The 21558-nt window shown below is 42.8% G+C and overlaps 1 protein-coding gene across 2 annotated transcripts in view; it reads right to left on the reverse strand.

Annotated features, from left to right (window-relative positions):
• The window catches only part of LOC306847241 (importin subunit beta-1-like), a 37628-nt gene extending 17282 nt beyond the window's left edge, over positions 1-20346 (reverse strand). For both annotated transcript variants that reach the window (XM_079381079.1, XM_079381080.1), the window contains exons 1-13: positions 20135-20346; positions 19557-19615; positions 18486-18668; positions 17283-17483; positions 17052-17204; positions 16914-16973; positions 16746-16835; positions 14451-14561; positions 14264-14365; positions 12162-12386; positions 11889-12080; positions 11395-11525; positions 894-1041 (exon numbers count right to left, since the gene is read on the reverse strand). In XM_079381079.1, the coding sequence (XP_079237205.1) occupies positions 894-1041; positions 11395-11525; positions 11889-12080; positions 12162-12386; positions 14264-14365; positions 14451-14561; positions 16746-16835; positions 16914-16973; positions 17052-17204; positions 17283-17483; positions 18486-18668; positions 19557-19615; positions 20135-20261 (1782 nt within the window). In that variant the 5' untranslated portion in view covers positions 20262-20346. The remainder of the gene's footprint in view (positions 1-893; positions 1042-11394; positions 11526-11888; positions 12081-12161; positions 12387-14263; positions 14366-14450; positions 14562-16745; positions 16836-16913; positions 16974-17051; positions 17205-17282; positions 17484-18485; positions 18669-19556; positions 19616-20134) is intronic.
• Positions 20347-21558: the final 1212 nt, after the last annotated feature.

Here is a 21558-nt window from a genome sequence, read left to right on the forward strand (position 1 = left end):
TTATTGAATTCAAAGAATTGATATTTTAGTCTAAGCAGTTCAGTCGATGCAGGAATAACTTCACTAAACATTATTAGATCATTTAGATAAGATAAGAATTAGATAAGCTTTGCTTTTTTCCCCATATGAAACAATGACTCCACACTCAAAATAGTCAATTATGATTTTCAGTTCAGTCAGTTGGTGAAGTTAAGGCTGCAGGATTAATCAATGCATCTCGTCAGTAAAGCCGGTTCTGTGATTAGTAGTAAATCTTCATCATGTGCTTTCAGACGGAGCAGCATTTACTACACAGCTGTAGTTCACTGACAAGCTACGGTTTTGAAATAGAAGAAATCATTCTGTGATAATGACAGCTGTTTGCGTAGCTTCTCTGTGAACGACGGCTCTGTGTAGTGAATGCTGCTCCATCTGAAAGCACCACATTTAATATGCTTTTACTCCAAACTCACTTCATAACGTCAGTCGAGTGTTTGAAATAAATCCTTCTGTGAGATGCAGCTTCTTACATAGAATACTATGAAATGTGTTGCGTGCCTTTTTCTAAGCCATGATAAAGGCTTTCCATTATAAATATACTTTATTATAATGAAACTTATAAGACAACGATCTCAGATAAACCATATACTGTCATAGTGGTGTGTTTATTAGTCACGCGGAATCAATAAAAGCAGTTCAATCTTCTGTTTATTCAGCTAGCTCTATAGCGATTGCCTGGGTTTCTTCTGAGTTTCTCTGGCCTTCAGATGGAGCTTTACTACTGATCACAGAACCGCGTTTCACTGAAAGATAATGACGATGGCAGCGATTTTATTACGGTTCATCACGCAGCCCTAGGTGAAGTGCACACCAGCCCCCGGCCCCACTGAACATCATACTCCCAGTCTCTTCACCTCCATCTGCAGGACCTGCTGCAGTCGCTCCATGATGACCAGCGTGGTCTTCTGCACCGCGGGGTAACAGTCCTTAGCGCTGTTCTTCACGATCTCCATCAGAGCCTCGTACGCTGCACTCCGCAGGTTATTCTGATGCCCGTCTGGCCTAACAGTAAAGAAGAGAGAGTCAGCGCACTGGAGCAGCATCTCGGCCTCACCTTCACCTGCCCTGTGGCTGTCATCCCGGACTAAAAACTAAACCAGGTACACACAATCTGCCTTCATTCAGCAAGTGCACTCGTGCATAAACAATTTCAAGTTCAACACTTTGTTCCATTCAGTTGTGGATGCTGCTGATTCACCGAGACCGCTGCGGCTCAGCAAAGAGACGTGCGGTTGTGTTTTTCCCCAGAAATGCATTTTTCCTTACAAATAGTTTTTTCAACATTGATGATGCCATCCTTCTAGAACAATGTGCATTTATGTTAAAATTGTAACAAATTATCAAGTTTAGTTATTATTTCTTTATTGCAAAACGCTAAAACTGGCTCCGTTTTGGAGAGAAATGGGCTCTCATTTGAACCCATATCATGCTGTGTGATGCTGAACTGAGTTTCTAATGGTGTTTGTATTTGCACTGTTCTAAACATTAATATTTTATGTGCAACAACAGCATGCTCTCAGTGGCCTTACACATGATTTTAAATCTATTTTTCAAACTTTGATTTAAATGGTGATATTGTACTGAGAATAACTTTCATCTTTTCTTCAGCTGAATACTGTTTCTGTGCTGTTTTGATGCGTTTTAAAGAGTTGGCAGTCAAAATTAAAACTGTTGGATGATAGATATTGTTCATTCTTTATGACAAACAAGATCATGTGAATTACAGAATGTACAACGTTTTTTAAATGTGACCATGGACCACAAAACCAGTCTTAAGTGTAAATTTTTCTATATTGAGATTTCTACATCATCTGAAGCTGAATAAATAATATTTCCATTGATGTATGGTTTGTTATGATAGGACAATATTTGTCTGAGATACAACTATCTGAAAATCTGGAATCTGAGGGAGCAAAAAAATCTAAATATTGAGAAAATCTCCTTTAAAGTTGTTCAAATGAAGTTCTTAGAAATGCATATTACTCACCCTCATGTCGTTCCAAACCCGTAAGACCTTCGTTCATTTTCAGAACACAAGTTAAGATATTTCTGATGCAAGCCGAGAGCTCTCTGACCCTCCATAGACAGCAACACAACTGTAATGTTCCCAGGTCCAGAAACATAGCAAGGACAGCGGTAACAGTCCATGTGACAACAGTGGCTCAAGTTCAATTATAAGAAGCAACGAGAACACTGTGTGCAAAAAAAAACCCCAAACAAAAATAACCGTTTATTTTACCGATGTTCTTGCTACGTTTCTGGACCTGGGAACATTACAGTTGTGTTGCTGTCTATGGAGGGTCAGAGAGCTTTTGGAGTTCATTAAAAATATCTTAATGCTTAATATTTTAAGGCTCGAAATTGCGACCATTTTGGTTGCATATGCTCCCATAATTTAATCTGTGAGACCTCAAAACATATTTAGGAGCATCTGTGCATATAATTGTTGTAGTGTGACCTGTTTTAATTTCTCTAAAAACGTTCACAGTTATGTGCCTTCTGTGTGCTGATACGGTTCTATCAAATGTTACATAACATCTTTACATTCTTAACTTTAATGCAGATTTTAGATTGGTTAATATTAGCTGTCAATGTTTCCGCTGTCAGGTGACAGGGAGCTAACTAACGTTACCGCGGGAAATGCAAATGGCTGAAGAGAGAAAATTAAAACACCGACAGATTTCTTTTGTAAACCACCTAAAGTTACAAATAATGCTGTTATAGCGATCATGTGGTGAATGGTGAACGTTTTGTTCCTCCAAAATTCAGCATGATTACAAATGTGATATTGATTTTATGCAACAGTTCAATAAACAAATAGTTAATTAAGAGACTTACGTTTTAGACACCATATGTTTCTACTTCGCCAACAAAAATAATCCCAAACAAAGCCACAGCACTGTTTTGCGTCTCTGAGCAACATGACGGGGTTTTTCCTGAATGAATCGATCGTTTAAATGATTCGGTTCAGTCGCAGTGACTCACTTGTTAACAGTGATTGGTGTTCTAATTTCACATTCAAAGTATCTTTTCTTTTTTATAATTTCAAACATCAGTATTCAAAGATTTATGTTTACAGTACTAAAACATATGCATGTGTAACTGCAGGTTAAATGCATTCATGTCCTGCATTAAGCAGAGTGTAAATGCATCTTACACAGTTAGTTGGTCATATTTCCCCTCCTCCTCGCTCTCTCTGCTCTGCTGATTGTCTCTCCTTGTATCAGCCTGGTTGTAAATTAAAAACCATGGGGGGGGCTTTTTCTTATAACGGGCCTAAGCTATGGAATGCATTACCTGTGTTCATTAGGAATGCTGCTTCCTTAGATGCGTTTTAAGAAGTTTCTTAATACAATCCTTTTAGTAAAGCTTTTAATTTGATTATTTACTGCGATTCCATTTTGATATTATATAGTTTTGGTTGATTTATTTTGTTTGTATATGTTGTAGCACTTTGAGTTTAAGAAAGGCGCATTATAAATAAAATGTATTATTATCATCATCATCTAAATGCCACTTCAGGAATTCATAATTCAAATTCAAAGATGAATTGTTGATACTGATGTCATTTGCTTGATAACAGTCCAAATGTCTTACTATTCTAACTGACTGATTAAATGTAAGAATTTGACTCAAATGATGCACACTTAAAAAAAAACAAAAAAAAAACAAAAAAAAAACAACAACAAAAAAAGACGGCTTAATTATAAAATTACCATAAAAGGTAAAACATCAACAAAAGATGATGATACCAAGATGGCGCCGAGCATGGCAGCCGTGTTGCGAGCTCCAAGAAAACTCTGCAGTTTTTCTTATGTTTCTTATGTTTTATTTGTTATTTTGTTGTTTCACGTGTTAGATGTTGTCAGTATAACTGTCTACGATAGACACACGCTTCTAAACATTGGTTCCTTCGTCGCGCAACGCAAACCGGACTTTGAGTTCCTGAACGCCGGCGCCTTGTTTACAGACACCGCATCAGAGCCCTTTGTCTGGGCTGCACGATCGCGACCGAGGAAACGCCGCCGGAAAAGGGGGAAGAGAGCCGGCGTCCTTGTCAGACTCAGACGCCGTCCCCTCCGACCTCCTCTCCCAACTATTTTGCTGGCTAACGTTCAGTCACTGGACAACAAACTCTGTGAACTGCGGGCACGCATCTCATACCAACGGGAAACAAGGGACTGCTGCATTATTTGCCTCACAGAAACCTGGATGTCTGCAGTGGTTCCAGACTCAGCCATCGAGCTTACGGGGTTCTCTGTGCACCGCTCGGACAGAACGAAAGAGCTCACAGGGAAAAGTAGAGGTGGGGGCGTCTGTTTCTTTATCAACAACTCGTGGTGTGATGAAAGGAACCTACACTCTATTAAATCCTCCTGCTCCCCTGATCTGGAATTTCATATGCTTCTGTGTCGACCATTCTGGCTACCGAGGGAATTTACAGCGATCATAATCACAGCTGTTTACATTCCCCCTCAAGCCAACACAGACCAGGCACTCAAGGAACTGTACGGGAATATAAGCGAGCAGGAAACCGCGTACCCAGACGCGGCGTTTATTGTTACGGGGGACTTCAACAAAGCCAACTTCAGAACAATAGCTCCAAAATACTTTCAACACATCACCATCAACACGCGTGGTGATCGTGTACTTGATCACTGCTACTCTCCATTCCGGGACGCCTACAAATCGCTCCCCCGCCCACCTTTCGGCAAATCGGATCACTCTTCCGTTCTGCTCCTGCCTGCTTATAGGCAGAAACTGAAACGAGAAGCACCCGCCCTCAGGACAATTCAATGCTGGTCGGACCAATCAGACGCTATACTACAGGACTGTTTTGATCACGTGGACTGGGACATGTTCCGGGCAGCGTCTGATGACGACATAGAGGCGTACTCAGATACTGTAACGTGTTTCATCAGGAAGTGTGTAGAGGATGTAGTACCAACAAAAACAATCCGCATCTACCCCAACCAAAAACCGTGGATTAACAGTGATGTTCGAGCAGCCTTGTCAGCGCGGACATCTGCCTTTAAATCCGGAAACTCTGACGATCACAAACAATCAGTTACGATCTCAGGAAATCAATCAAAGCTGCCAAACGACAATATAAAAACAAAGTTGAAGAACAATTCAAATCCAACAACGCAAGAAGCATGTGGCAGGGTATCAATAATATCACAGATTTCAGAGGGAATAAACCAGCTACTGTGAACATTGCCGCCTCTGTACCGGACGAACTTAATCACTTTTATGCTCGTTTCGAGGCTCACAACACCGCCCACACAGAGCGCGCTCCCGCGGCTGTAGCAGAAGAGGCGAGCGCACTTTCCTTTTCTGTCGCAGATGTAACCCGATCCTTCCGACGGGTGAACATCCGCAAGGCTGTGGGTCCCGATGGCATCCCAGGCCGTGTGCTCCGAGCATGCGCATTCCAACTGGCCGGGGTTTTCACAGACATTTTTAACCTTTCCCTCTCTCTGTCTGTGGTTCCCGCATGCTTCAAAAAATCCACCATTGTGCCCATACCAAAGAAAAATAAAAAATCACATGCTTGAATGACTGGAGGCCCATTGCTCTGACACCCATCTTCAGCAAGTGCTTTGAGAAACTCATCAGAGACTACATCTGCTCTGTGCTGCCTGACTCACTGGATCCCCTACAATTTGCATATCGCAGAAACCGTTCCACAGACGATGCTATTGCCTTCACCCTGCACACTGCTCTCTCCCACCTGGAAAATAAGAACACCTATGTGAGAATGCTGTTTGTGGACTACAGCTCAGCATTCAATACCATAGTGCCTGCCACACTGGTTGAGAAGCTCCAGACTCTGGGACTAAACGGATCTCTGTGCAGCTGGATCCTGGACTTCCTGACAGGCAGATGTCAGGTGGTCAGAATGGGCAACAACACTTCATCCCCGCTGACCCTCAACACTGGTGCTCCTCAGGGCTGCGTCCTCAGCCCACTCCTGTACTCCCTGTACACACACGACTGTACAGCAACACACAGCTCCAACGTCATCGTCAAATTTGCTGACGACACAACGGTGATAGGCCTGATCACTGACAACGATGAGACGGCCTACAGAGAGGAGGTGAGAACCCTGACTAAATGGTGTCAAGAGAACCACCTCTCACTCAACATCGACAAGACCAAGGAGCTGGTGGTGGATTTCAGGAGACAGAGCAGAGAACACACACCCATCACCATCGACATGACACCTGTGGAGCGAGTAAACAGCTTCAAATTCCTCGGTGTTCACATCACTGAGGATCTCACATGGTCCGCTCATACAGATGCAGTGCTGAAGAAGACACACCGACGCCTCTTCTTCCTGAGACGGCTGAGGAAGTTTGGAATGAGCCCCAGCATCCTCAGATCATTCTACACCTGCACTGTGGAGAGCATCCTGACAGGCTGCATCACCGCCTGGTTTGGAAACAGCACTGCTGGCAACCGCAAAGCTCTGCAAAGGGTCGTGCGAACTGCCCGTCACATTGTTGGAGGTGAGCTTCCCTCCCTCCAGGACATCTACACCAGGCGGTGTATAAAGAAAGCCCGGAGGATCATCAGTGACTCCAGCCACCCGTCCCACAGACTGCTTTCTCTGCTGCCCTCAGGAAGACGTCTCCGAAGCATCCGATCCCGCACTAGCCGACTGAGGGATAGCTTTTTTCCTCAGGCTATCAGGCTAATGAACAGTCAAAATTAATACACCCTACAGCACACTCCCACTTTACAATATACCACGCACTGCACTTTAATTCCATACAGTTCAAACTGGACTACCAGTACACTACTGCACAAATACAACAATCTTTTTGCCAGCACCGGATACCATCCAATGCACATCCATGACATTTGCACACCCGGTTTATATATAATCTGCTGCATCTTCGCATATTACTGTGTGTATATAACGTAGAATGTGTACTGCATACTGTGTATAACAGGGGTAGACAATAAGGGAAATTTGCTACTGGCCCTCCGGGCCAGTGTCTTTTGAAGTTCACTGGCCCAGGTCAACGCGTCGGGTATTGATCCCAATAATCACGAAAAAGAACAGTTTGCTTGAACAACATGAATAACATTAATTTTTTTTAAGGTAGGTTTAGTGCAAAGTGCAGCAAAACTGTGCAAAAACATGAAACAAGTGCAAATAAACCTATTGCATAGGATTCATTCTCCGTAGTCACACAGCAATTCATTATATGATGTTCATACCATAGGTTTCATACACGTTAACTTTTCTCTAACTTACTTGTCTGCATATGTGGGCATTGATCTGCAGAGCTCACAGTAAACCTCTTTTTTTCTTGATCGTAGCCCAGCTAGGGGTGGGCGATATGGGAAAAATATCATATCACGATTTTTTTTTAGAAATATCACGATTCACGATTTTATCACGATTCTTTGTCATGTTGGTTTTACAAGCTGTCTGAGCATTACAGCCAAACTAGAAAGACAAAGCCTTTCAAGGTAACAAAAAACAAAAAAAAAGACATGGCAGATATTTAGGTCAAAGTGGGCGAAGATAAAAATCTTTGTCATCATTCTATCTTTCTTATTAAAAAATAAGAACAAAGATACACATTACAAATACACATAATATACAAATAAAACAAACTTCTTCATTTTCAGGTACAATAGGTGTATTTAGCAGAGCATTCAATGAAATTGAATGAACAAATATAAAATAAAACACTAGATAGACTGATTCCTAAAGCAACTGTATTAAAGTTTTTCAGTCAAGAATAGAGTGATTTTTCTCTTTGCGTTTTGTTGTTTTGTTAACGTTAAATGAATAGTTCCCCCACAAATTAATATTCTGTCATCTGTCTGTCAATTCTGTCATAATGTTTTATTTTTATACCATCATTTTCTCAAAAGTTGTTTTAAACCTGAATGAGTTTCTTTCTTCTGCTGAACATAAATGCTATTTTGAAGAAGGTGGAAAACCAATCAGTTGCTGGTCCTCAGTGACTTCCACAGGATTGTTCTTTCATATCAAAGTCAATGTGGACCAGCAACTGTTTGGTTACCCTCATTCTTCAAAATATCTTCTTTTGGGTTCAGCACAAGAAATTAATAGAGGTTTGGGACAACATGTGAGTGAGTAAATGATGACAGAAATTAAATTTTAGGGTGAACTATCCCTTTAATGACAAGCGGCAGCATGTTTAGTGTCCTGTCCCTTTAAGAGCTGCACGCATCCATTTCTCTCTTAACTATTCACTTTCATTTTAGAGATAACCAACAGTCTGTATGTAAACCTTGTGTGTTTTGACAGTATTAGCGCAGAAGATAAGTTAGTTGAGTAATCAGGCGCTGTTAGACAGGCTTTTTAGCGCGCGTGCTTCAGGTGTATGAGCGCACGTCAGACCAGCGCGTGAATTAAACATTTAACCAGCAAGGCTTGTGTGCAAATAATGTACTTTTGCGATCGTGAATAAGTGCAGTGTCCTGTCAGAGTAACTCTACTGCTGTATGTCGTGTTGTACAGTATATAGAGACCGCGGCGCCAGAACTGTATTTGACATAATGTGTGCTGTAGCACGATACTACCATATTTCTTCAAAAGCAGATCGTGGAGACATTTTTATCGTCCACCCCTAAGCCCAGCCAATTCCAGCGGTCTCGCCACTGGGGCTGAAACTTTCTCTGCCTTTTCTTTTCGTATTCCCTTTCGCTTTCCCTCAATTCCTCTGGTGATTTTCTCTTCCTTGCCTTCTCTTTTTTACCCGGCGTTTGGCCGGGTGATGGGGGTTTCAGAAACATGTAGCCTAGCTTAATAGTAGCTATAGGTAGGTGCTGAGCAGCAGTGTGCAGTTTGCGCGCGTAACCGCGGGAGCGAGCATAAACCCGCTGCATCTGTAAGGCTGTCAGGATCACGTAACCTGCTAGCGGTGGTTACCGAGACGATTTAACAGAAATCAAAACACAGAACCACAGGTAATTAATGTGAAATTAGACTTTTTTTTTAATCGAGGCATTATTTTTACTGGCCCCACCGGGCTAGTGGTTGGAGCGATCTGGTGGCCCTGACGGTTTTAAAAGGTTTTAAAAGTACGTCCGGGCCACCGGGCCAATTATATTGTCGACCCCAGTATAATGTGTATCGGTAACTGTATGTCTGTCTAATAGTACACTGTGTGTACTGAGTATACGTATGTGTATATTATAGGGGTGGGCGATATGGGAAAAATATCATATCACGATTTTTTATAGAAATATCACGATTCACGATTTTTATCACGATTCTTTGTTAGTTTTACTATTTTGGTTTTACAAGTTGTCTGAGCATTACAGCCAAACTAGAAAGACAAAGATGCATGGCAGATATTTAGGCCAAAGTGGGCGAAGATAAAAAATCTTTGTCATTATTTTATTTTTCTTATTAAAAAATAAGAACAAAGATACACATTACAAATACACATAATATACAAATAAAACAAACAGTGCTTTATTTTCAGGTACAATAGGTGTATTTAGCAGAGCATTCAATGAAACTGAATGAACAAATATAAAAATAAAACACTAGATAGACTGATTCCTAAAGCAACTGTATTAAAGTTTTTCAGTCAAGAATAGTGAGGGATTTTTCTCTTTTGCGTTTTGTTGTTTTGTTAACGTTAAATGAATAGTTCCCCCACAAATTAATATTCTGTCATCTGTCTGTCAATTCTGTCATAATGTTGTATTTTTATATCATCATTTACTCAAAAGTTGTTTTAAACCGGAATGCGTTTCTTTCTTCTGCTGAACATAAATGCTATTTTGAAGAAGGTGGAAAACCAAACAGTTGCTGGTCCTCAGTGACTTCCATAGGATTTTTCTTTCCTACTATCAAAGTCAATGTGGACCAGCAACTGTTTGGTTTTCCACTGAGTAAATAATGACAGAAATTAAATTTTAGGGTGAACTATCCCTTTAATGACAGTCGACAACATGTTTAGTGTCCTGTCCCTTTAAGAGCTGCACGCATCTAATATACAGGCACGCATCTGTTTCTCTCTTAACTATTTACTTTCATTTTAGAGATAACCAACTCAGTCTGTATGTGAACCTTGTGTGTTTTGACAGTATTAGCGCAAAATATAACTTAGTTGAGTAATCAGGCGATGTTAGACAGGCGTTTTAGTGCGCGTGCTTCAGGTGTATGCGCTCAGATAAAGCGCACGTCAGACCAGCGCGCGAATTAAACATTTAACCAGCAAGGCTTGTGTGCAAATAATGTACTTTTGCGATCGCGAATAAGTGCAGTGTCCTGTCAGAGTAACTCTACTGCTGTATGTGGTGTTGTACAGTATATAGAGACGGCGGCGCCAGAACTGTAATTGACAATGTGCGCGGTAGCGCGATACTACGATATTTCTTAAAAAGCAGATCGTGGAGACATTTTTATCGTCCACCATCAAAAATCGTCATATCGCACACCCCTAGTATATTACACATTGTCATCTGTATAAGTCTGTACGTATGTATGGTGATGTCTATATGTAAATTTTTCTGCAGTGTCTGGAGCACGCTCTCAAGAATTTCACTCACGAAGGCACACGTGCTGTGGTGATGTGACAATAAAAGTGATTTGATTTGAACTCTATTTAAACTTACTGGTAAAGATTCATTTCTATCACTGCTGTGAACTGACCACCACACAGAATATGAAGAATATCAAACTGTCCACGGTAGTCCTTAAGATCAGCACAACACTCAGCTAAATATTGTCTAATTATCGTTATCGATTAAATCTTAGAAAATAGAGATATAATTGGTCAATATCGCACACCCCTAGCTTGCCATTCCACGCAATTGCCAGAGCTGAATGTAAAATTCAACACCGCATACACCATCCTAACCCTCGTCAAAGAGGAGCTCTCTCTCGGTGTTTAACCAAACTCAAGATTAATTTAGGTGGTTTACGAAAGAAATCTAAGTGTTCTTTTAATTTTCTCTCTTCGTCAGAACTTTGCATTTCCCGTGGTAGTTAGCTCCCTGTCTCCTGACAGCAGAAAGCAGTGACTGGGTGATTGACAGCTAATATTTACCAATCTAAAATCTGCATTCAATTTAAGAATGTAAAGATGAAATCTGTTAATATATAATTTGTAGTTGTGGTGCTCATTCATTTTTGGTGGGTGCTCCTAAATTTTTAAAGTTGGGAGCACCAGTGCTACCAAGTAAAAAAGTTCATTTAAAAAAAAAATTTAATCGAGCCCTGTAATGTGTGTTCTGAAGATGAATGAAGATCTTACAGGTTTGGAACGACGTGAGGGTGAGAAATTAATGACAGAATTTTCATTTTTGGGTGCTTAACTTGGCAGCTGTTTGACTCCCATCACGGTTTACCTGTCTGTGGTCTCCAGCAGTTTCTGGACAATGAGCTCGAAGGAGGAGGACAGGCAGTATGTGCTGGGCTCTTCCTGATCGTCAGCAGCATCTGTGGCCTCGTACGCTGCTTCAGCCAAACTGGAGAAAGCCTGAAAACAGCATCTGTGAGCAAAACTAATCGATCCCATTACACCGTGCTTCGAGTCCGAGGGGTCAGCTGCCTCAGACCGAACACGCACTACATCGAGAGTTTTATAATGTAAGGCTGTAGTAATCAAACAAAGCATTTGATTGTGTGCATGGCTGAGGCAAGCTCACCAGTGTAAGCACCACGAATCATGTATACTGTACCAATACTGAAGTAAGTACTTAAAGATGCCAAACACTCGCTGCATTATATTCAGTGCCAACCGCTTCAACTACTCCAACAAATCACCAAACACTTATCAGGCACATCTTCTCTTCATGAAAGCAGTGATGTGCAGGAGACTCAGAGAAAGGCAGCATCATACCCAGCAGACGTTGGAGGCCACGCGGGGTTCGGCCCCGAGGCCCTCGATCAGGCACTGCAGTAGTGGGGCCAGATACACCTCATTGATGGCGGCCTCGGGCAGCAGATCGCAGATGCGTCCTAGCGTCCAGGCCGTGGTGTCCCTCACCACCACACTGGGGTCCTTCATCAGCTCAATCAGGGTGGGCATGGCCTGCAGCGACACACTCAAGGTCACACACAGAGCCCCCCACACACACACACACACACACACACGCCCAGCGCCGGTCCTTACCTGGATGACCAACGGCTTGAGCTGGTTGAGCTCGGGGCCCTCCAGGATGGAGCCGAAGGCCATGACGGAGGCGTCGCGGTAGCGCCAGTCCGGGTGCTTGATGTGGTCTTTGATAAAAGGCAACACATGCGGCACCACGTCGTCCTCGCAGCACGTGGCCAGGAGCATCAGACACACACCCGCAGCCTTACACGGGTTCCAGTCGTCATCGTCGTCGTTCTCATCCTGCACACAGCAAACGCTCCTTCAGACACACTGCTACAACAGCAGGGACTTAGGACACACAACTGCTTTGGAAAGACTAAACCGAGATCTATATTAATGTTCACATGGCTACCAGTAAAAGCAGGTTCGCAGTGAAATAGAAGACTATCATGAAATGATACAGGTATTCTATATCTGTAAATGACATTTAGAGACTAGGAATCTAGGGCTGTCGCGATAACCGCAATATCGTGCTATTGACGAGCATAAACGCAGAGGAACGCAACAGTGATATTTCAGTGTTTTCTTTTTCTTAAGGTTACACCCTTCGTTTTACACTTCCTGCATCTGTACTGAATATTAGTAATGATAATGTGTGCCATGCTGATTTGTACAGAGGCTCAGTAAATTTGCACTTAAGCCTAAACAGAGCAAATGAGAGAGAGATCGACTGATCGCGTGCGATTACCTGCGTCTGTCCTTCAGTCATGCATGTTTGTGAAAACAGGCTGTCATGTCCAAGGAAAGCGAAATCTGTCTGAGCATCCATGCTCTGCTGGTCAGCTGAGCCTTTAAAAGTGGCGCTCCAAGTTAAAATGATTTCAACAGCGTGTTTCATTACATCTCTCTTTAAATGAATCAGCGTTTTTGAATGTGTAGTTGAATGAACGGTTTAAAAGCTCACTCAAAGACACCTTGTGGCGCAACAATGAAACTGCACTGACCGACAGCCCGTCTAGAACTCGCAGGTGAAATATCAACAGAGAAAGTATCTTGTCAGTCAGATTCGAGGATCAGAACTAACTGTTATATAGGCTAATAATAGACTAACGATCTTATTGTCAGGTTTATGTTTTATGTGGACCGTTATTTTGTTATTCTCGTCTGTTTATTCACTTCCTGTTTCAATGCGATTTAGTTTCGGTTTCTGAATATGACCTCGTAACATACATATATATATATATATATATATATATATATATATATATAGTAATACCGCATACTGGGAGGGAAATTCCTTCACCGCGACAGCCCTATAGGAATCAAAAACCTATCCAAAATAAAGGCAATTTTTGATGGTTTGATTTGACAAGCACACAGAACTGGACTTTTTAGACTGGGTTTGTGTTGATAAAAGCTGCAGGAGGTTCAGGTTTCAGAAAGCAGAAACACGGGGTCTCAACCCAGTCAGACTTGGTAACACGTACGGCACAAATCAGAATGGAACAAAACTGATTGCATGTGGTTTGTGCCGTTCACACGGTTAAAAACAAAAACACCGGTCGCCTGCAGTTTGAACGCAGCCCTCGAGGCCAACTATTAAAAGCAGCGTCAGGCACTGTACATAAATGAAACGTCAGCTCATGGATTTATCAACCGTGAAATATGAAGCAGTTTTCTGTCAGCCATAAAGCACTCATGAATGATATATTGAGAACACAGTGACTGAGCTGATTAATGCACCCAAGGTGTTGGGTGATTTGCTGGCTCTGCCATATTTTTGATTTGTCACTCATAAATAACTACCACTACTGCTTTTGTAGTCACATTGTTTGAATAGCAATTGTTTTAACAAAATACCAGGTTCTAAGTGAAGTGACATACATCCAAGTATGGTGACCCATACTCGGAATTTGTGCTCTGCATTTAACACATCCAACGTGCACACACACACACACACACACCGTGAACACACACCCGGAGCAGTGGTGTGTGTTATCAAAAGGTTATCATGTGTGTGTGCGGTTGAACGAGAGAGACTCTAGGTCTTCAGCATGAGAAGCGTAATGACACTGATCAAACGTGTTGATTCACTCAGAAGGAAGTTACTGCACACACAACACATGTCTGGATATGAGCTTAAGAAAGAGCAGATTTCCCACAGAGACCAGCTTTACCTGTTTGGTGAGCGTCTGTGTGAGGATGGGCACCAGGTACTGCAGAGCTCCTTTAGCGTAAAACTTGCTGGTGTGATCTGGAGGACGGCCCTGTTCAGAGGCCTGCGGACAGACAACATCAAACACTGATCAGGAACCAGAGCGTCTGCGGAGCAGCAGACTGCAGAGGACAGGAGCTCAGCATCACCTCAGTGGCTTCGATGGCCAGATCCATCTCCTCGTCACACACGTTGGACCAGAACTCGATCCCCTGTAAGGCCACCTCATCGATGTCACTCTTCATGGCCTCTATTGTGATCTGGACACAGAGCAGCAGGTGAGAGCACATCACAGACATCCATCCATCCATCCATCCACCGCAGAAAGTTAGTCATCTCTTTTTTTCTTCAAGACTGGTCATAACTTTTTTAATTCAGTTATGAAAAGGTAGATTGGTCTTATTTGTATTGGAAAAGTAAGACCCCTTGGCAGCTGCTAGTTGGTCAAACTCATTCTTGAGACACAGTCTTAGCATGACGGCTAAGTGTATGCGACTGGCCCCAGGACCCACACATCACGCGTGTTAACTTCAGTTTAAACTGATAGAAATTAAAACTGCCATCATTTACTCACCCTCAAGCTGTTCTAAACCTGTATGTAGGGCTGGGAGATAAATCCTTAACGCTAATTATAATATAATTGCCTTCAATTAAACGATTACAACAGTTTGGTAAATGTTCAATATAATGTTTATGCGCCAAAAGCAGAATGAAAGAGCACCTCATTTGAGCTGCGTCACAGTTTATCTTTCACTTCTGAGCAAAAATCTGCCTTTGAACTTGAATTATTCTTATTTTTTAGCCATTTATCGTGATAATCGATATTGACTGATATGAAAAATTTGATAATTTTTATAATCGTGATCATTTTTTTGGCCATATCACCCAGCCCTTCGGTTGAAGACAAAAGGTAATATTTTTAAGAATGTGGGTTGCCAGTGTTTTTCCTCACACTTTTCTTTAAAATGTCGTCTTTGGGATATTGTGACTACTTTTTGAGGATAAGTAAACGATAGTTTTCGTTTTTGGGTGAACTATCCCTATAAAACATGTGGATAATGAATCTCTGGTCCAACACAGAACAGATTTAAACGCAGCACCATGAACACCAATCATCTCAGAGTCAGGAGTGAGCTCGCAGACCGTCAGAAACTCACGTGTGGTCTTTGAGTGGTACAGAACATCGCACATATGTCTTTGATGTTGAATAGAGCAGTGGTTTTCAAACCCTGGGTCGCCAGGATCATGTGAGACCCTGGACCACAAAACCAGTCTTAGGAGTCAATTTCTTGAAACTGAGATTTATGCATCATCTGAAAGCTGAATAAATAATCTTTCCATTGATGTATGGTTTGTTAGGATAGGACAATATTTGAAAATCTGGAATCTGAGGGTGCAGAAAAATAAGATTTTTGAAAATCACCTTTAAAGTTCTTAGCAATGCATATTACTAATCAAAAATGAAGTTTTGATATATTTACGGTAGGAAATTTACTAAATATCTTGATGGAACATGATCTTAATATCCTAATGATTTTTGTCATAAAAGAGAAATGTATAATTTTGACTCATACAATGTATTGTTGTCCATTGCTACAGATATACCTGTGCTACTGATGACTGCTTCTGTGCTGCAGAGACACATTTAAGGAAAACATATGTAACCAAGTTCAAGACTTAGGAAAGAAGCAACTAAAACAACAAAACGAAAGTAACCGGCAGCTGCCTCAGGTCAGAATCAAATGTGTATGTGTGTTTGGCTCTGTTTTTGCAGCGTTGTACACTGCAGCAAATCAGAGACATATCTGTTGATTTCTATAACGCAGTGGCCAATCAGAGGCGCTTTAGTGAGTTTAACTCTCTTGTTCAGAGGTCTGGAAGCTCACGACGCCAATCCTCTGATTATAATGAACAAAGTGTAGAGGTGATGCAAATAAGAGATTAATTGTGCCGTGTTGACAGATTGATTACAGCAGAATTAGAGATCGCGATATACTGAAATGAGTGACAGCTTTTTAAGGAAGCGCACTTTGCTGTATATAGCCTTTTCTCATTCAGAAATTGAAAAGTTGTGTTTTTCATGCTGCTAAGATGTACCAATGTGGCGTAATTGCAACAAACTTTCAGAAGTGACAACACATTCTCTCAAAATCACAATATTGTGATAATCATAACTATGGACTCAAAATAGGATGTGTCAGAATAAATGTGCATGAAGGCAAGCACCCTCACTAATTTCAGAAGCACCGACAGTGATGTGATTTTCTTCCGGAGCTCTACAGCCGGACTCGAGATCGCTCTGTAGTGCAGTTGTCTTACCTTCTCTCTTTATGGGTCACGTCAATTTAAAAAGAAAAAATTAGGGTTGCGCTTAAAAACCGTTTGAAAACCACTGGTATAGAGAACAGTGCAAGCAGTCAATACTGACGGTCCTCAGAACTTACAGCAAACAGCGCAGGGCCCATGTACGTCTCCATGTACTGGTAATACAAGGACATGATCTTCACCAGGTTCTGTAATGCAGCCACTCTCACCTACAGCAGGACAGAAGGACACACTCGTTACGAGTCTGATCAACATCTGACGGACATGTGTGTGGGAACGAGACGCACCCTGTTGTCTGGACACTGCGTGGCTTCACACACGACCTGCATGATGAAGTGTCTCTCCGTCTGCAGAGAGAGAGAGCGTGAGAGTTATGGGCTGGAGCGCACAGGCCCCTGTAATCATGAGAGAGGCGGCAGCTTTACCTCCTTATCAAAGTTGGCTTTGGTGAACTCCAGCGAGTTGAGGAGCGCGTTGGTGGCGGCGAGCTTGACGTTGTTGCTGGGCTCCTCCTTCCTCATGCCCTGGATGATGGCCGTAAGGATCTGGTTGGCGTTGTCCTGGAGGTGCTCGGGATCCTGTCAAAGTGTTCGCAAGGTCAATCAAACAGACGCTAGGAAACACAGGGCAGCGAGTGCATGCTGGATGGGACTCACGATGTCCTGGCAGATGTATCCGATGGCCTCCAGCGTGGACTCCTTCATGTGCTCTGTGCTGCTGGGGTCCGTGACATTGGCCACCAGCTGAGGGACAAGCTCGGGCCACTGATTGACAGGGATCTCGGCACAGGCGATGCCAGCCACACACTGAGAGGCCGAGCTGGGCCGATAGGTCTCTGTTCCCAGAGTCTGCAGCACCTGCACAGAACACAACTCTTCACCAAACACACACCCAGAAACCCTCATTCTAATGAGTGCTACACACTCTCGATCAGAGCCCATGACAGCCTGCTGTTTATTTGAATAATGACCACTTTAGAGTGATGACAGAGACGGACAAAGATCACCGCGGTCCGGTCACACCAGCCGTTCAATAGTTCTTAAAACTGGAAGGCTTAGGAACTACTAGCTACTTTGTACCCCTGCACTTTATTCAATTGCACCCTTTGTTAAGGCAGAATGTAGTCATAAGCGCTCTGTGAAGTCATTCTTTGTCAAATACAAGGTTTACATTCAGCGACCAAACAGCAGCCATCAAATTCACCAGCAGAAGTTGTCGATACGCAGTGCATTTCAGTTTATGAACTCCCTCCCGTCCTTGCCCCCCCTCCCCTCTTTTACCCCATGCAACACTGAACTCTGACACTATACATTTACATATATTTACATTCTTTTATTTTATTATATATAAAAATATATCTAATATAAACATTTTTCTTAAATATATACATGCACGTATGTGTATTTTTATATAAATATACACCATACACACATTATGTAAACAAAAACGTATTTTGAAACGCGATTAATTGTTTGACAGAAAGTGAATCAAGAAGTCTGAGCATGTTATGAGCCGTTTTGTTTTAAATCACTGACATCCCTGCATTCTTGTTTTACCATAAGCAGTTACATTATATTGAAATATTAGCATCTGCATTTTTACCAATTTTAATTTGGCTAATATTTAATGATTTATTAATGACTCTAAATGAAACTAGACTTTTAAACCTGCAGAAACCCTGTGTATTTCACTCTAGAACAGATACGGTAGGAACTTGCTTTAGATTTATTAAAATGACTGGCTCTGACCTGTGAGCGGCGCACCAGCCCTGACGCTGGTCTGAGGTCAGTGTTCGCCGCACACAGCTCTCTATACGAATCACCTACAGACCTGGGCCCTCGAGGAGAGCCCATACTTACGTAGTTTTTGATCTCTCGGCGGGCGCTGACGTCGATGGCCAGCCATCTCTGCTGGTGCTGCGTCTTCACATCCGGATCCTTGGAGGTCAGCGAGTTCTTGACCTGCAGCCCGGCGGCGACTCGGGCCACCTGCGTGTTCCCGGGGTTAGCCAACACCTTGGACAGCTCCACCAGGAACGTCGGCTGAAAACAAGACAGACAGCGGATTTATAACGTCTGCAACATTCACCTCCGCAAAACCAGAAATACGTGTGGCATGCAAACGGAGTGAAAGCACTTGGCCAGCATTCAAATGTGTGCCAGTGCAGCCGGCAGAGCCTGGTCCAGCGCAGTGAAGGACGAGACACAGCACCCTCAGGTAAAGCTGTATTACTGGCAGATTTGGCAAACTATCCAGACTCTGGAGACCGGCTTCTATTTCAACGTGTTCTTGCAGCGTTGAGAAATGCAGCCAATCACAGACATATCTGTTGATTTCTTGAACAACAGCCAATCAGAGGCATTTATACTAGAAGAGGTGTTGTGTTCAGCACGAATCCTCTCATTCTAGTGCAGCTAGATGTAAGAGATGCGCTGTGTGGCAGAGGGATCGTGATGAACTAAGACGAATGACTTGTTAGTGATGAGCACCATAGCAATGGATGCTACCAGAATCCAATCAACTGAGGGTGCTTCTTAAATTAGTGAGGGAGCTAAAACTATATACACGTGGTGACTGTTGCTATGGGCAAAAAGCACTCTGTTCATAATCACTAAAAAGCTGTCACTCATCTTAGTTGACCGCGATCTCACAAAGACACGTTATTATAAATGAAGTCCTTTATTATGATGAGATGAACACAAGTGAGTGGATTAGCCTCTGCTCTTACAGAGATGTCTGCGATTGGCTGCAAGAACACACCGAGATAGAAGCGGTCTCCAGAACCTGGGTAGTTTGCCAAATCTGCCAGTAATACAGCTTCACCTGCGAGTTCAGCACTAAACCTGTCCTCAGGAGCCGGGCCCGTGCCGACAGAGGAGTGTAGGGGTCAAAGGTCAGCGTCACAGCAGACCGTGGAGTGGTTTGCTCACCAGGTTCTCGATGGCCGCCTGCTCCAGAAACTTCTGCGCCGCCTCCAGCTCATTCCGATCTGAAACCAATCACAGCCATGAATGAGCGAGTGATAGACTCCCGCCAAACGCTTCTCGTGACCCCCCGCGCGCGTCACAGCCCGGTAACCGAGCGCCACCCTAACTCTGAAACTTTCTGAAGCAGAGCGCATGGGATGACTGAGCGCTAGCCATGCTAACGCCTAGCCACTTCCTGACTAGCATGCTAACCTGCTAATAACTTCGGCGGCTCGAGCTGACAAACTCCACGCGTCGACGCCAGCCGAAGAGCTCGATGTTATCAGAAGCAGACGCGTACGTTAATCACATTATCTGAGCGCGTCAGGGACTTGTCGCCGCGCAGGCCAGTAAACGCTCGCTTTCGAACGCGACGCCGCTTTGATGCCTGATGCGCGCGTTGGCGGCTCGCGTCGACAGTCCGAAGCGTTCAACGCTATGTTTGTGTGTTTGTGCAGCTGTTCGCGCAGCGTGCGAGGCGCGTCGCGGCATTAAGTTAGCCGCCCGCTAACGCGATCCGGATCCCCGCGCGCGGAACTGACCTGGAGACACGGTTTTCTCGAGGATTGTGATCAGCTCCATCCTGACGGGAGACGGGGTCCGGAGAGTCGAGTCAGAGTCGCGTCCACGCCTGATACCGAAGACGAGCAGTTCCCGCGGTGCGCTCATCAGCCGCTGTCGCGAGGAAAAGGCCGCGCCGAACTCCCGCCCGCGGAACGATATCACGCGCTGACGTCAGAGGCCCCGCCCATCCGGCGTCACGACGCACGCGTCTGATCCGCAGGAAGGATTTCGTTATAGTTGTGGTCAGATCGTTATAATAATAGTGTAACTAATTACAGATTTGGTTACACAGTGTGTAATTATATATTTAACATGAATTAACTACATGCACTCAGGGTCAGGTAACTGTATCATTTATTGTTATTATAATAAGTACATGTACGTGTTTAACAAGCGTTACCTGATGTTACAGATACTATCCATAAAACAGCTTGTTACTTAGTTACTCTTGAGGCCGCAGCCCGACTGATCCAGTCACTCCTGGATTCATTTCAGCACTCAGGAAGCCAGTAGAGCGGATGGGATATGGAAATATTGCATTGGATGGATTTAATGAACACACATGACTCATCCCTCTGATCCTCATCATTAAAACAAACATGTTTCTTTTGATCAAATACATCATGAAATATAATCGTATATTGATAACATCATTATTAATCACTGAGTGTTTGGCATCACTTCTGACTGCGTGGATTTTGGTCAAATGATGAGGCAGAAATATATTTGTTAGTAATATTTCAGAAGAATGTTTTGCTTAAGATACACAATTACAACTTGTGTGGGCCGTGAAGGAAAGATAACTAGAAGTGTAACTAATTACTGTTGCCAGAAAGTAATAAATACTGTAATAATATCTGACCCTGGAGCACAAAAGCAGTCATGAGTAACACAGGTATATCTGTAGCAATAGACAACAATACATTGTATGGATCAAAATTATACATTTCTCTTTTATGACAAAAATCATTAGGATATTAAGATCATGTTCCATGAAGATATTTAGTAAATTTCCTACCGTAAATATATCAAAACTTCATTTTTGATTAGTAATATGCATTGCTAAGAACTTCATTTGAACAACTTTAAAGGAGATTTTCTCAATATTTAGATTTTTTTGCTCCCTCAGATTCCAGATTTTCTAATAGTTGTATCTCAGTTTAAAAAGATTGACCCTCAGGACTGGTTTTGTGGTACTGGGTCACTTATTACTTTAGAAAGGAGTTCAAACTGTTGAAACTAGTAACAAGTAATAATGTCATTTTTTGAGTAACGAGCCCAACCCTGGTTGTAGTTCTCAAGACATGCTGCTTCTAGCTGATCATTATCTTAGCTTGTTCTGTATTTGTGTGAATGAACTGAGCTTCCTGCCAGATGACTGTAAAGCTCAGAAGAGCAACAC

The sequence above is a fragment of the Barbus barbus genome (assembly GCF_936440315.1).
Source record: "Barbus barbus genome assembly, chromosome: 27".
NCBI lineage: Eukaryota > Metazoa > Chordata > Actinopteri > Cypriniformes > Cyprinidae > Barbus > Barbus barbus.